The sequence below is a fragment of the Tachypleus tridentatus genome, chromosome 12, assembly GCF_004210375.1.
Source record: "Tachypleus tridentatus isolate NWPU-2018 chromosome 12, ASM421037v1, whole genome shotgun sequence".
NCBI lineage: Eukaryota > Metazoa > Arthropoda > Merostomata > Xiphosura > Limulidae > Tachypleus > Tachypleus tridentatus.
Window position 1 is genome coordinate 52,971,044 of NC_134836.1, and position 17,012 is coordinate 52,988,055.

The 17,012-nt window shown below is 34.6% G+C and overlaps 1 protein-coding gene across 1 annotated transcript in view; it reads right to left on the reverse strand.

Annotated features, from left to right (window-relative positions):
• Positions 1–17,012, reverse strand: part of LOC143235625 (neural cell adhesion molecule 2-like) — a 34,663-nt gene that overhangs the window by 15,660 nt on the left and 1,991 nt on the right. The window contains exons 2-4 of the mRNA XM_076473858.1: positions 14,386–14,694; positions 11,173–11,463; positions 7,833–8,120 (exon numbers count right to left, since the gene is read on the reverse strand). Coding sequence (XP_076329973.1) covers positions 7,833–8,120; positions 11,173–11,463; positions 14,386–14,694 — 888 coding nt within the window. The remainder of the gene's footprint in view (positions 1–7,832; positions 8,121–11,172; positions 11,464–14,385; positions 14,695–17,012) is intronic.

Here is a 17,012-nt window from a genome sequence, read left to right on the forward strand (position 1 = left end):
TTATTGTTGAGCTCTGATGTAGACCAAGAATTACAATCTGTTTATTATAATCCTTCTCATTCTGTCATTTATTGTTGAGCTCTGATGTAGACCAAGAATTACAATCTGTTTATTATAATCCTTCTCATTTTGTCATTTATTGTTGAGCTCTGATGTAGACCAAGAATTACAATCTGTTTATTATAATCCTTTTCATTTTGTCATTTATTTTTGAGCTCTGATGTAGACCAAGAACTACAATCTGTTTATTATAATCCTTCTCATTTTGTCATTTATTGTTGAGCTCTGATGTAGACCAAGAATTACAATCTGTTTATTATAATCCTTCTCATTTTGTCATTTATTGTTGAGCTCTGATGTATCCCAAGAATTACAATCTGTTTATTATAATCCTTCTTATTTTGTCATTTATTGTTGAGCTCTGATGTAGACCAAGAACCACAATCTGTTTATTATAATCCTTCTCATTTTGTCATTTATTGTTGAGCTCTGATGTAGACCAAGAACCACAATCTGTTTATTATAATCCTTCTCATTTTGTCATTTATTGTTGAGCTCTGATGTAGACCAAGAATTACAATCTGTTTATTATAATCCTTCTCATTTTGTCATTTATTGTTGAGCTCTGATGTAGGCCAAGAATTACAATCTGTTTATTATAATCCTTCTCATTTTGTCATTTATTGTTGAGCTCTGATGTAGACCAAGAACCACAATCTGTTTATTATAATCCTTCTCATTTTGTCATTTATTGTTGAGCTCTGATGTAGACCAAGAATTACAATCTGTTTATTATAATCCTTCTCATTCTGTCATTTATTGTTGAGCTCTGATGTAGACCAAGAATTACAATCTGTTTATTATAATCCTTCTCATTTTGTCATTTATTGTTGAGTTTGATGTAGGCCAAGAATTACAATCTGTTTATTATAATCCTTCTCATTTTGTCATTTATTGTTGAGCTCTGATGTAGACCAAGAATTACAATCTGTTTATTATAATCCTTCTCATTTTGTCATTTATTGTTGAGCTCTGATGTAGACCAAGAATTACAATCTGTTTATTATAATCCTTCTCATTTTGTCATTTATTGTTGAGCTTGATGTAGACCAAGAATTACAATCTGTTTATTATAATCCTTCTCATTTTGTCATTTATTGTTGAGCTCTGATGTAGGCCAAGAATTACAATCTGTTTATTATAATCCTTCTCATTTTGTCATTTATTGTTGAGCTCTGATGTAGACCAAGAACCACAATCTGTTTATTATAATCCTTCTCATTTTGTCATTTATTGTTGAGCTCTGATGTAGACCAAGAATTACAATCTGTTTATTATAATCCTTCTCATTCTGTCATTTATTGTTGAGCTCTGATGTAGACCAAGAATTACAATCTGTTTATTATAATCCTTCTCATTTTGTCATTTATTGTTGAGCTCTGATGTAGACCAAGAATTACAATCTGTTTATTATAATCCTTTTCATTTTGTCATTTATTTTTGAGCTCTGATGTAGACCAAGAACTACAATCTGTTTATTATAATCCTTCTCATTTTGTCATTTATTGTTGAGCTCTGATGTAGACCAAGAATTACAATCTGTTTATTATAATCCTTCTCATTTTGTCATTTATTGTTGAGCTCTGATGTATCCCAAGAATTACAATCTGTTTATTATAATCCTTCTTATTTTGTCATTTATTGTTGAGCTCTGATGTAGACCAAGAACCACAATCTGTTTATTATAATCCTTCTCATTTTGTCATTTATTGTTGAGCTCTGATGTAGACCAAGAATTACAATCTGTTTATTATAATCCTTCTCATTTTGTCATTTATTGTTGAGCTCTGATGTAGGCCAAGAATTACAATCTGTTTATTATAATCCTTCTCATTTTGTCATTTATTGTTGAGCTCTGATGTAGACCAAGAACCACAATCTGTTTATTATAATCCTTCTCATTTTGTCATTTATTGTTGAGCTCTGATGTAGACCAAGAATTACAATCTGTTTATTATAATCCTTCTCATTCTGTCATTTATTGTTGAGCTCTGATGTAGACCAAGAATTACAATCTGTTTATTATAATCCTTCTCATTTTGTCATTTATTGTTGAGCTCTGATGTAGACCAAGAATTACAATCTGTTTATTATAATCCTTCTCATTTTGTCATTTATTGTTGAGCTCTGATGTATCCCAAGAATTACAATCTGTTTATTATAATCCTTCTTATTTTGTCATTTATTGTTGAGCTCTGATGTAGACCAAGAATTACAATCTGTTTATTATAATCCTTCTCATTCTGTCATTTATTGTTGAGCTCTGATGTAGACCAAGAATTACAATCTGTTTATTTTAATCCTTCTTATTTTGTCATTTATTGTTAAGCTCTGATGTAGACCAAGAACTACAATCTGTTTATTATAATCCTTCCCATTTTGTCATTTATTGTTGAGCTCTGATGTAGACCAAGAACAACAATCTGTTTATTATAATCCTTCTTATTTTGTCATTTATTGTTAAGCTCTGATGTAGACCAAGAACAACAATCTGTTTATTATAATCCTTCTCATTTTGTCATTTATTGTTGAGTTCATCCTTTATTTAGATTTTTAAAAACATTTATCAATATAAAATATTTCAAAGACAGGTAAATCGTCAGGAGATGTACACAACTAAATAAACCAGTAAGATATCAACTTACAATGAACGATGGCTACCTGATTTGGTGACTCTCTCTATAATCTAAGTTGCTATACAATCACGTGTATCGACGCGCTTTCTAAGTAAACAAGTTTGTTATGCTCAAGGATAAAAAAGTGCAACACCAATCAATCTTTCAAATAAACTTGAAATCAGAGTCGAAAGCTCTGTAAACCTCAAACTGATGTTGGAACAGAATCTATAATCCTACGTTTAAACGTTAAGGAATAATTTATTCACTTCTTGTCCACGAATAACAAAACGAAAATGTCTATGGTAGAATGAGTTAATAACACATAATTAGAAAGTACCAATATTTGATACACCACAGAATTGACATGTATCTCCATGTATTGAAAAATTTGATCAACACCTATAACTAGTCATACCATCATAGTAAATAAATCATATCAACGGACGTCTTGTTTTTGTTTGTTTTGTTTTTTTTTAATTTCGCGCAAAGCTACTCGAGGGCTATCTGTGCTAGCCGTCCCTAATTTAGTAGTGTAAGACTAGAGGGAAGGCAGCTAGTCATCACCACCCACCGCCAACTCTTGGGCTACTCTTTTACCAACGAATAGTAGGATTGACCGTCACGTTATAACGTCCCCACGGATGGTAGAGCGAGCATGTTTGGTGAGACTGGCGCGAACCCGCGACCCTCGGATTACGTAGCGCACGCCTTAACGCGCTAGGCCATGCCAGGCCCCAACGGACGTCAATTATTCTAATCAGTTTACAGTGTGGAAGATGTTGTAAGAATCACTCAGAGTCTGATCAGTGTTTAGTGAGGAAGCCGTTGTAAAAATCATTCAAAGTCTAATCAGTGTTTAGTGAGGAAGACGTTGTAAAAATCACTCAAAGTCTGATCAGTGTTTAGTGAGGAATGCGTTGTAAAAATCACTCAAAGTCTAATCAGTGTTTAGTGAGAAAGCCGTTGTAAAAATCACTCAAAGTCTAATCAGTGTTTAGTGAGGAAGCCGTTGTAAAAATCACTCAAAGTCTAATCAGTGTTTAGTGAGGAAGCCGTTGTAAAAATCACTCAAAGTCTAATCAGTGTTTAGTGAGGAAGCCGTTGTAAAAATCACTCAAAGTCTAATCAGTGTTTAGTGAGGAAGCCGTTGTAAAAATCACTCAAAGTCTAATCAGTGTTTAGTGAGGAAGCCGTTGTAAAAATCACTCAAAGTCTAATCAGTGTTTAGTGAGGAAGCCGTTGTAAAAATCACTCAAAGTCTAATCAGTGTTTAGTGAGGAAGCCGTTGTAAAAATCACTCAAAGTCTAATCAGTGTTTAGTGAGGAAGACGTTGTAAAAATCACTCAAAGTCTAATCAGTGTTTAGTGAGGAAGACGTTGTAAAAATCACTCAAAGTCTAATGAGTGTTTAATGAGGAAGACGTTGTAAAAATCACTCACAAAAGTAAACGTTCTTTACAAAATATGCAATCAAGATCGTCTTAGTAAAGTGAAGCGTCGTTTACAGATAAGCTATATACTTGGATGGATAGACGAAGTCGATGTGATTCACAGGAGATTGAGATAAAACCTTCAGTGTATAAACTACCTTGGAAAAATCTTAAATGGAATATTTTATCATTCTGAACTACACCAAGTAATCGAGTCCTCCAACGCCATCTATGTTGGGTAAAAAAATAATGCGAGAATGGGGAACTGGTAAAAACAAACAGTATTTCGTATAACTGAAAGGATATTGTGAGAAATGTGACTGTCTGTTACCATAAAATAACTATAACTCTGGTAATCGTATTTCACCATCGGTCAGCTGTACGTGACTTTGCTTAGTAATAGTTCTATGATATATTTTACCACCAATATTCAAACAAAGTACATAACTCGTATTTCAAGACTTATGTAACTTGAAGGTTTGTGGGAAGTGGCTGTGATAGTACAATATAGACTTCCTACATCGCAAGCCCTCATTTTGTTAGAGTAATAAATTATATTAGACTAGGCATTTACATGAAACTGGAGACTTAATCAAACTTATTAAATAGAATCAATGTCATGTTAATATACACGATGATTTTGTTCACTCTTCGTGTCCACATCTATTGTACAACTTAGGATTGTGGACGTACCATAAATAAAAATGAACTTCGTGTTGTTGATGTAGAATAAATAAGAATCAACCTTGTATTGTTGACGTACAATAAATGAATATTGTTCGAAGTTCAAGGTCTAAAGGGAGACATTATCATTGAAATTTCGATAAAGCCTCTATCGCAAATGCATTTTTAGGTCAAAAATCCACATAAAAATGCTTGGATAAAATACAATACAAAAATACTGCAAGGATTTTATTCGTATACATTTGAACAATGTCGTTATTGTTATGCACATTGTCGTTTCCGACATGTGTCGAAACGAAAGCTGTTAACGTTTCTTTGTGGGTGTGTGTTTTTTTATATAGCAAAGCCACATCGGACTTTCTACTGTGTCCATCGAGGTGAATTAAATCAGTGTACATCTGTGACTTACCGCTGTCCCTGCGGGGGACAAGCTGTTAACTACCCTTAGATCTGATAAAAACAGCAAGAATATGTTTCTTAACAATTTTATTTCAAAACGTTTTCATGTAAAATTACCTTTAATCGATACGCCCTTCTTGTAACTCAAATGGCTAGATCTTCGTTGTAATAAAAACACTTTTAAACCATATTCACACTTACATAAGATAAAGTAACTTTTAGTACCGATACTTTGATTTGTTTATTTACGTGAGGCAGTGCTCTGAGCGTCATGCTGATTGAATGAATCGAACTCACAGGTTCAAGTAATTATACGTCATATAAATTGTTTATTTATACAATGCCGTATATCCAGTTTAATATTCCATTTACGCGTAGACTCATGTAACAATGATAAGCTGATCCAGGAAGTTGATTAACAAGGGAACGTCTATTCAATTTTAAATTGTAGCATGAATGCTCAGCACAATTCCGAGTTTTTCTTTTTACCTTTTGTGCAGACAGAGGCATTTACAACCCTAGAAACCAGGTTTCAATACTCGTGGTGGTCAGAGCACAGATAGCCCATAGTGCAGCTTTGTGCTTACCCACAGACAAACAAATCGTGTAGGACGCAATAAAATTCCCTCTCGGAATTTTGGCCTCAGTTCATGTGTAGAAATATTCGATGGTTCACTTCCCAGAAGTTAAGATGAATTTAGGGCGCTATCCATTCACACCGACAGCGACCTGTATTCGAACGATAATCAGTCAAAAAGAGTGGCTTAAACAAAAACAAACCTGTATTTCCAACGGCTAAATATATGAATACAAGTTTTTTAATCAAATAAAGCCAATGCTTCAGAGAAAAAAAGCCTTCTTGTTCTACCATAACCACACTCACTATTTGCAATGACACACCAACTTTACTTGAGTAAATACGCCACAGTTTTATCAGCCGGAAACAGTCCTTTCCTCATTCTGCAGCTTGTGGCCTCGAATCGATAATGAAATAACCGAACCCCTGTTTCTGTGCCGCGTTTTTATAGAATTCTTTAACATACTTGACACGAGTCGGAAGTATTGTTTTCGCTAAAATGTTCATCCAAGATTTGTCTCTGACATTCTTGAACGTAATAATAGAGAGAAAACTTAAATTTATATTATGCTCTTCTCTATCCTGATGCAATATGCTCTGCATAACATAAATCACCAATAGATTCAAATGGTGACTTTTACTTCTATAAAGTTGAAAGACCCGTTTATTCACACTCATAATAGCATCAGTGACGAACAAGATTTAGTTTATCAGACAGTAAATAACAATGAAACTCTTCAGGCAAACCTTCGAGAAATTGAACATTTAGGACATGCTATCACATTAGATCAAGTGTAACGCTGAATCAGTTCTAACATGCCAGGCATAATTACATCCATTTTCCTTCAGTTATACGATACTTAAATTCATCACCCAGAGACAACAAAAGAGAACACCTAGGATAAGGTTGAGGTTTGATTCGATCAGGCAGATTACGCTATGAAATCATAATCAGAGCTTAACTTTACAAATAATTATTATGATAATGAAAATTTTGCTGTTTTATTCGCAAAAATAATATTTTAATTTTCTTTAGTAATGTGGCCACGCTACACCATTGGTGGTTATATATATTTCTAATCCCTCGAATTAAAAATACACTGCACAACAATATTTTGAAAAGTTTTGCTTCCTGAAAAGTGTTTGCTGATTGTGACAGGTACCTGGTGGGTATGAACAAATATAGTTTTGGTTTTGCTTCATCACGTAGGAGTGTGTGTTTTTCCGTATAGCAAAGCCACGAAGGACTATCTGCTCAGCCCACCGAGGGGAATCGAACCCCTGATTTTAGCGTTGTAAATCCGGAGACATACCGCTGTACTAGCGGTGGGCTCATCACGTAGGAACTCTGAGAAAGAGACAGTTAACTGTTTACCGGTAATAACATATTTAATTGCATTTATGTTTTTAATACACTATTAATTAAGTTCAACATAATTAAAAGTGTTTTTGCTCCTGATTTTCGTTTGTATTCAATGTTCGGTGCATCACGTTGCAGTGTCCAACAGTAGTCAGCAAGCATTGACGGATTCCAGTTGTCCTGATATCGTTTTTCCATTGTAGCAATGTCCTGGTGAAACCAAGATTTCGATGAAACGGTACGTGATGGTCAAATTTGGATGTGATTTTCGTGATCAGCAGCCAAAATTCTATAAGGAACACCCAACAGTGTTCAAGAAGCAAAAACATTGCTGTGCAGTGATATTTGAGATCGTATATAAAACACACTTTTATAATAATTATGTCTCTATAACAGCTGTTTCGATGTCACTCTTTCATTATTAAATATGATTAAAAATCTAACTCATTTTCGCTTTCCTTAATTTCTAAACAATAAAAGCACCGAAAAACAATTTTTAAAAATTTATGGAGTTTGAACTCGTGGCGATCAAGCGTAAAACCAATAAAAGTAGTTCTCTTGATGTAGGTTTGAAAAAAATATACCTGACTCCACCAGTAACTAATTGTGAAAACGAAGCACAATAATGTAGAATTACTTAAAAATATAAAACTGATAGGTTTATTTTAAAATTAGTTATGGTGAGATGATTTTATGAAACTTACCCGCAGGTATGACGCTATATATGCAAGGGTTGTTTTGTCTTCCAGCCATATTTGTCCCCCAGCAATACAATAAACCGTAATCGTCTTGGGTTCGAGGAATGATGGTCGCGTAGCTTGTGGCTCCATCGTTTATGTAGTTTATAATATCCACCACCCTTCCACTGCTATTGAACTTCCACTCAAATGTAACATCCGTAGGATCAGCTTCAAGTTCACATGATATTTTGACTCCTTCATTCATAGTTGCTGCGTATATAAGCTTTTGATCCTTCTTACACTGTGGGGGGTCTTGGGGAATAAATTACAAAACCATACAATTAATAACGCGACAAAGTGTTTGAAGGAAGAAGTAGAATATTATTAGATTTCGCATAAATTAATCATATTATTATTAATGTCTACAGGCTAATTTAAGCCATGTATTAAAAATCAGGGGTTCGATTCCCCTAGGTTTTGCTATAAGAAAACACACGCGCGCGCGCGCACCATGTAATAAAAAATCTTTATTTTAATTATTTTTTTTATTTTCAAGATATTTATCTAATGAAAATATATTATTGTGGCAAGTTTAATTAATAAATTAATAAGTGGTGTTTTTATGTTGTGCTTAACCTATGTGTGATTTCGCAACGTTTTATTTAAAACATGCATTAGTGAAAATCGATAATACGTACAAAATCATTGAAGAACAGCTGAGAAATCTTAAACTTCCTTACTATCATTTCTTGCCAAGCTACAGAAGATTGGTTTGCTTTTTTTTTTAATTTCGCGCAAAGCTACATGAAAGCTATCTGCGCTAGCCGTCCCTAATTTAGCAGTTTAAGACTAGAGGGAAGGCAGCTAGTCATCACCACCCATCGCCAACTCTTTGGCTACTCTTTTACCAACGAATAGTGGGACTGACTGTAACATTATACCGCCCTGTGGCTGAAAGGACGAGCATGTTTGGTGTGACGGGGATTCGAACCAGCGACCCTCGGATTACGAGTCGAGAGCTTTAACCACCTGGACGTGCCGTGCGTGGTACAGAAAGAAAGAACGACGTGAAGTTATCAGATCGCTTAACCAAATGGTGTATTTTAGATTCACATACATGTGTAGATATTTTTATTACTTAATTTGAGTTTAGGTTTTGATATGTGACAGATATACATCAACATAGAATACTTGTCATACGTTTTCTAGCTGTAACTTGACTTTTTGTTATTTCATGTTCATGTGTTGTGGACTTGTAACTCTCAGGCTGAAACCAAATTACATTTATTATTCAGATAGATAATTTTATGTTTCTACGTTTCGTACCGATTATAAAAGAATTAATAATCGCACCTTTAAAGTTTTCGAATAATTAATCGTTGTTTGATTTGTACATACTAACTTATGTTGTTACTTGAATAATAAAGACAGCTTATTGATTACTTGCCAAAGTATTTTTGACAGCTTTTGCAGATTATTCTATTAAATATTTGTTTTACTTCATCTTATATTTGAAGTGCTTAATTTATACACAACGTGTATATGTACATCTGAATATAAAGGATATGCCTGATCAGAAAAATGTGTACCGGTTAACCCCAATAATTAAAATGTGATTGCAAGTTTCAGTTGTAAAATATGGATACACCACTAACACAAATCGAATTTTATTTAATAACGTATAAAAGAATAGTATACATACTATGTAACGTTTTAATGCATATTACATGAAAAGCTACGTTAAAACAAAATCGACGTTCGCATTAGTTTAACTTTAAAACATTAGTACATTACTTTGTAGTCGGGTAAAATTTTGCTACTGCTGTTTCGATTTCTATGAGACGTTACTTAATATGACGTTAGACTTAGAAACCTTTTAACTGCAGTGTAATTTAACACCTGTTTTAATGGTATAAAGCCATAAAATGTACACCCAAACGGAAGTCACTCGTAAGGTAGGAATGTGAACAAAAGACACTACAGTCTGTGTAAGAGACCCCTCAATACGCAGCAACCTTATGACAGTACAGTCTGTGTAAGAGACTCCTCAATACGCAGCAACCTTATGAAAGTTCAGTCTGGGTAAGAGACTCCTCAATATGCAGCAACCTTATGACAGTACAGTCTGGGTAAGAGACTCCTCAATACGCAGCAACCTTATGACAGTACAGTCTGTGTAAGAGACTCCTCAATACGCAGCAACCTTATGACAGTACAGTCTGTGTAAGAGACTCCTCAATACGCAGCAACCTTATGACAGTACAGTCTGTGTAAGAGACTCCTCGATACGCAGCAACCTTATGAATATATGTAGTGATACGTTTTAGGATTTAAGAGATATTGTAACCCACGTTATTAAGACAAAAGACATTATTTATGGATGATGTACTAGTATTTATGTAAAGTAACTTACAGCAGTTGATCAAATAGCGATCAAAACAAATATAATTTTAACTCTCGTGGTTAGAAAGACACTCAAATGGAAATCAAATGTTCATTGAGCACTGTGTGGAAGCTACTTACTTCAATCCTACTCTAAGTGATAGCTTAAGGGATCGTCCGAAATATTTAAATGTAAATACCACAGAATTTAACGATTTTAATGAAAAACACTTCTGTGTTTAATTTACGAGCAACCGAAAACAGCAGATTTTAATATTTGTTCAATAACTATCTCTACCACTGAAGTGTCCTAAAGCGTTATCTGTTTTAGAGCAAAGCTATACTGAGCCATCTGCTTTGTCCACTCCAGAGAATCGAGCTCTCAATTATAGCGTTGTAAGTTCGTTCACTTACCCTCTACCACAGGGAACGAAACATTCACTACTTTTCCTTCATTTACTAACTATTCATCACATGAATACTAACTAACTTTCTTCGAAATTCGTTCGTTTATTTTCGTATATACAAGTCAAATATTTTATGGCTCGGCATGACCAGGTGTTCGAAGCACTCGACTCATAATCTAAGGGTTGCGGGTTCGAATCCCCATCACACCAAACATGCTTGCCCTTTCAGCCGTGGGAGTATTATAATGTGACGGTGAACCCCACTACTCGTTGGTAAAAGAGTAGACCAAGAGTTGGCGGTGGGTGGTGATTACTAGCTGTCTTCCCTATTCTCTTACACTGCTAAATTAGGGACGGCTAGCGCAGATAGCCCTCGAGTAGCTTTGCGCGAAATTCAAAAAAGAAACAAACAAATATTTTAGTACCTGCTTAGCACTCTTCTTATTTGTCATAATTTATATTCTTGAATTAATATTCTAAAGGTTTAAATCCACGTAGAACAGAAAACAAAAGATATCCGGCAATACATTTAGTACAAATAAAATTATACAGACAATACGAATGAAATAACTCACATTGAACTCTGAGAAATACAGCGTTACTCTCCCCTTGTCCTTCACTGTTGGTCGCTAAGCAACTGTAGCGCCCCCTGTTGGAACGATGCACCTTCTGAATGACCAAAGATTGGTTACTGATGATCACCCCTGTCGATGTATTTGTCTGTAATTCAAGGCCTTCGAATCTCCAGCTGATACGTGTTGATGAAGGATTGGCCCGGATATTACATTCGAAATACACGTTATTTCCCTCTTGAATGTGGCTATGACGCAGTTTACTCCCAAGACGAAGTGACAGTTGTGGAACAACTACCCGTATTAATACAAAGCACAGGTATAGCATCCAGGTAACACGAAGAAAAACAAACTAGAGCTGTAAGTATTGCGAAAATATTACCATATGGACTTTATCATACAAGTAACGTTCATGTGAGCTTGTTCGGAAGTCGTTTCATGGTTTATGTGAAAGCAAATATTGTATCTCATTTAATGGGCTTTATATCAAATACAGTTTTAGCTATATATTTCATTTAATGAGTCTTATATCACGTAGAGCTTTAGATATATATATCTCATTTAAAGAACTTTATATCAGATGGAGCTTTAGCTGTATATATCTCATTTAATGATTTTATATCACTACTCAACAGTACTTTATCGTAACATCAATGAACGCAAAATGTTTCAAAGGAAAACAATAGTTTCTTGTGGCATAATAGTTCACAAAATAATGGGTACTTCTGAAAATAGCTCTTGTACAATCATTTGTTAATAGCCAGCTCGCGAAAATAAACTAGTTAACCTTGTAAAGAGTTGAATAACTATTTTATTATAAAACTTCATTAATCAGTTTTATTTGTTTTCTTTGTTATAAACCTCATACGGAAGTAAAGTGGGTTAATACAATACTTCTAACGTGCAGAACAAACTTCCTCTATCTATAAACCTCATACGGAAGTAAAGTGGGTTAATACAATACTTCTAACGTGCAGAACAAACTTCCTCTATCTATAAACCTCATACGGAAGTAAAGTGGGTTAATACAATACTTCTAACGTGCAGAACAAACTTCCTGTATCTATAAACCTCATACGGAAGTAAAGTCGGTTAATACAATACTTCTAACGTGCAGAACAAACTTCCTCTATCTATAAACCTCATACGGAAGTAAAGTGGGTTAATACAATACTTCTAACGTGCAGAACAAACTTCCTCTATCTATAAACCTCATACGGAAGTAAAGTGGGTTAATACAATACTTCTAACGTGCAGAACAAACTTCCTCTATCTATAAACCTCATACGGAAGTAAAGGGGTTAATACAATACTTAACGTGCAGAACAAACTTCCTCTATCTATAAACCTCATACGGAAGTAAAGTGGGTTAATACAATACTTCTAACGTGCAGAACAAACTTCCTCTATCTATAAACCTCATACGGAAGTAAAGTGGGTTAATACAATACTTCTAACGTGCAGAACAAACTTCCTCTATCTATAAACCTCATACGGAAGTAAAGGGGTTAATACAATACTTCTAACGTGCAGAACAAACTTCCTCTATCTATAAACCTCATACGGAAGTAAAGTGGGTTAATACAATACTTCTAACGTGCAGAACAAACTTCCTCTATCTATAAACCTCATACGGAAGTAAAGTGGGTTAATACAATACGTCTAACGTGCAGAACAAACTTCCTCTATCTATAAACCTCATACGGAAGTAAAGTGGGTTAATACAATACTTCTAACGTGCAGAACAAACTTCCTCTATCTATAAACCTCATACGGAAGTAAAGTGGGTTAATACAATACTTCTAACGTGCAGAACAAACTTCCTCTATCTATAAACCTCATACGGAAGTAAAGTGGGTTAATACAATACTTCTAACGTGCAGAACAAACTTCCTCTATCTATAAACCTCATACGGAAGTAAAGTGGGTTAATACAATACTTCTAACGTGCAGAACAAACTTCCTCTATCTATAAACCTCATACGGAAGTAAAGTGGGTTAATACAATACGTCTAACGTGCAGAACAAACTTCCTCTATCTATAAACCTCATACGGAAGTAAAGTGGGTTAATACAATACGTCTAACGTGCAGAACAAACTTCCTCTATCTCTAAACCTCATACGGAAGTAAAGTGGGTTAATACAATACTTCTAACGTGCAGAACAAACTTCCTCTATCTATAAACCTCATACGGAAGTAAAGTGGGTTAATACAATACGTCTAACGTGCAGAACAAACTTCCTCTATCTATAAACCTCATACGGAAGTAAAGTGGGTTAATACAATACTTCTAACGTGCAGAACAAACTTCCTCTATCTATAAACCTCATACGGAAGTAAAGTGGGTTAATACAATACGTCTAACGTGCAGAACAAACTTCCTCTATCTCTAAACCTCATACGGAAGTAAGTGGGTTAATACAATACTTCTAACGTGCAGAACAAACTTCCTCTATCTATAAACCTCATACGGAAGTAAAGTGGGTTAATACAATACGTCTAACGTGCAGAACAAACTTCCTCTATCTATAAACCTCATACGGAAGTAAAGTGGGTTAATACAATACTTCTAACGTGCAGAACAAACTTCCTCTATCTATAAACCTCATACGGAAGTAAAGTGGGTTAATACAATACTTCCTCTATCTCTAAACCTCATACGGAAGTAAAGTGGGTTAATACAATACTTCTAACGTGCAGAACAAACTTCCTCTATCTATAAACCTCATACGGAAGTAAAGTGGGTTAATACAATACGTCTAACGTGCAGAACAAACTTCCTCTATCTATAAACCCCATACGGAAAGTGGGTTAATACAATACTTCTAACGTGCAGAACAAACTTCCTCTATCTATAAACCTCATACGGAAGTAAAGTGGGTTAATACAATACTTCTAACGTGCAGAACAAGCTTCCTCTATCTATAAACCTCATACGGAAGTAAAGTGGGTTAATACAATACTTCTAACGTGCAGAACAAGCTTCCTCTATCTATATAAGTTCAATACTATACTATACGCTAGTAAACTTGGTGTACACAGTATCATTAACGTGCAGAAGAAACTATGAAAATAAATTCCATATTATACAAATCGTGTTTAATCGTGTGTTGACATTATCTAAGCTCATGTTTCCAGCGCACAATTAGATGAAAGCAGTGTCAAAATATCGTTGTTACTTGAACAATGAAATATGATTTATAGAGACACTTACAATGAACTTGTAGTTTCCAACCATCTTCGATCGCACTTCCTGGAATTAGAACATTTTCTGCTCGACAAGACAAATATTTACCGTTATCGTCACTAGTTGGTACGATGGTCAGCGCGCTAACAGTTATGTTTCCATTAGCGATCAGATCAGGTGGTACAAGAACTTTAGCAGTTTTAAGCTGCTTACTGCCTTTCCACCAGGATATTTGAGCAGGAGGTCTCGATCCGCCAGCCGTGCATCTCAGATCTGAAGAATGATCCGCAGAAAGCGGGCGGTTTTTGTTTGTAATCTTCACAGCAAGAGGCCTAACTATGGAAATCAAATTTCATAGCAGTCAGAGATAAAAAAATTAAATAAAATTACACAATTATTTTGAAACAAACATAGTTAAAAAAAGAAAAATAGGTAAAATATTCTAGATTTTATAATTGTTTCTAAATCCGTTAGTAAAATTCTGAAACAATAGAAATCAAGTGTGCAAACCTTATCTTTTATTTATTTTTTTTTGTTGGTTGAAAAATTTAAATTTTTAAAAACAGAAAACTTAAAAATTAAAGACGCCAACATTCGCAGGTTTATGGAATCTTGACCAATTTTCACAATAGAAAAATCTTGAAAAATACAGAAAAAAATAAAAAAGTCCTTATATCACTGTTTGGGACCTGCAAGTATACCAAATTTCATGTAAGTTGGTTGAAATACGTATTAGAGTCCAGAAAAACGTCAAATTATGTTTTCCTCACTGAAACATTCAGTATCAAAAGAAACTTCAAAATCGTCGTATATATTTGTTTGGGATACGTAAAAAACTGTATTTGTAGTAAATCTCATGTAAATTTGCCAAAATACGGCAGAGTAATTATTAAAAACCCAAACTCTAAAATTATGTTTTCTGTGGCATCTTTAAAAGAGCCTAAATATAAAAAAACTAAAGTGGTCATGTTAGAACAAGATATAACCATGTCCAGTTTCAATTCAATCCGCCCATAAACGAGGGAATGACATCCGATCGAAAATTGTTTGAAGGAAGAAAAAACAATAAAAATACAGTACGAACACATAATGTTGTTGTTGTTGTTATTTGTGGTGAACGAACACGTAATGTTGTTGTTGGTGTTATTTGTGGTAAACGAACACATAATGTTGTTGTTGGTGTTATTTGTGGTAAACGAATATATAATGTTGTTGTTGGTGTTATTTGTGGTAAACAAACAAATAATGTTGTTGGTGAATTGTTATTTGTGGTAAACGAACACAATGTTGTTGTTGGTTTTTTATTTGTGGTGAACGAACACGTAATGTTGTTGTTGGTGTTATTTGTGGTAAACGAACACGTAATGTTGTTGTCGGTGTTATTTGTGGTAAACGAACACGTAATGTTGTTGTCGGTGTTATTTGTGGTGAACAAACTCATAATGTTGTTGTTGGTGTTATTTTTGGTAAACGAACACATAATGTTGTTGTTGGTGTTATTTTGTGGTAAACGAACACGTAATGTTGTTGTTGGTGTTATTTGTGGTAAAACGAACACATGATGTTGTTTGTTGTTGGTGTTATTTGTGGTAAACGAACACATAATGTTGTTGTCGGTGGTGTTATTTGTGGTAAACGAACACGTAATGTTGTTGTCGGTGTTATTTGTGGTAAACGAACACATAATGTTGTTGTCGGTGTTATTTGTGGTGAACAAACGAACACGCAATGTTGTTGTTGGTGTTGTTATTTGTGGTAAACAGAACACGCGTAATGTTTGTTGTCAGTGTGTTATTTGTGGTAAACAGAACACGTAATATTTGTTGTCCGGTGTTATTTGTGGTAAACGAACACGTAATATTGTTGTCGGTGTTATTTGTGGTAAACGAACACATGATGTTTGTTGTTGGTGTTATTTGTGGTGAACGAAACACATGATGTTGTTGTTGGTGTTATTTGTGGTGGAACGAACACATGATGTTGTTGTTGGTGTTATTGCTGTGGTAAACGAACACATGATGTTGTTGTTGGTGTTATTTGTGGTAAACGAAACACATGATGTTTGTTACATTGAGTGTTGGTAATTGCAGTGAACGAACACGTAATGTTGTTGTTGGGTGTTATTTGTGGTAAAACGAACACGTAATGTTGTTGTTGGTGTTATTTGTGGTAAAACGAACACGTAATGATTGTTGTCGGTGTTATTTGTGGTAAACGAACACGGATGTTGTTGTTGGTGTTATTTGTGGTAAACGAACACGTAATGTTGTTGTCGGTGTTATTTGTGGTAAACGAACACATGATGTTGTTGTTAGTGTTATTTGTGGTGAACGAACACATGATGTTGTTGTTGTAGTGTTATTTGTGGTGAACGAACTACGCATGATGTTGTTGTTGGTGTTATTTGTGGTGAACACACATGATGTTGTTGTTGGTGTTATTTGTGAAGTGAATTAAACGACACATGATGTTGTTGTTGGTGTTATTTGTGGTAATCTGATACGCTTCCGAAAGTTCCTCATAATATCCTTATGGTGGTTTTGCCACATTCCCATGTTATTCAAAAATGTGACTATAGACACCGTCAACGATATTAAAAAGTCTCTCAACAGATTTGATGATCCACAATGAGCATTAACGTAGAAAGTAGTCTC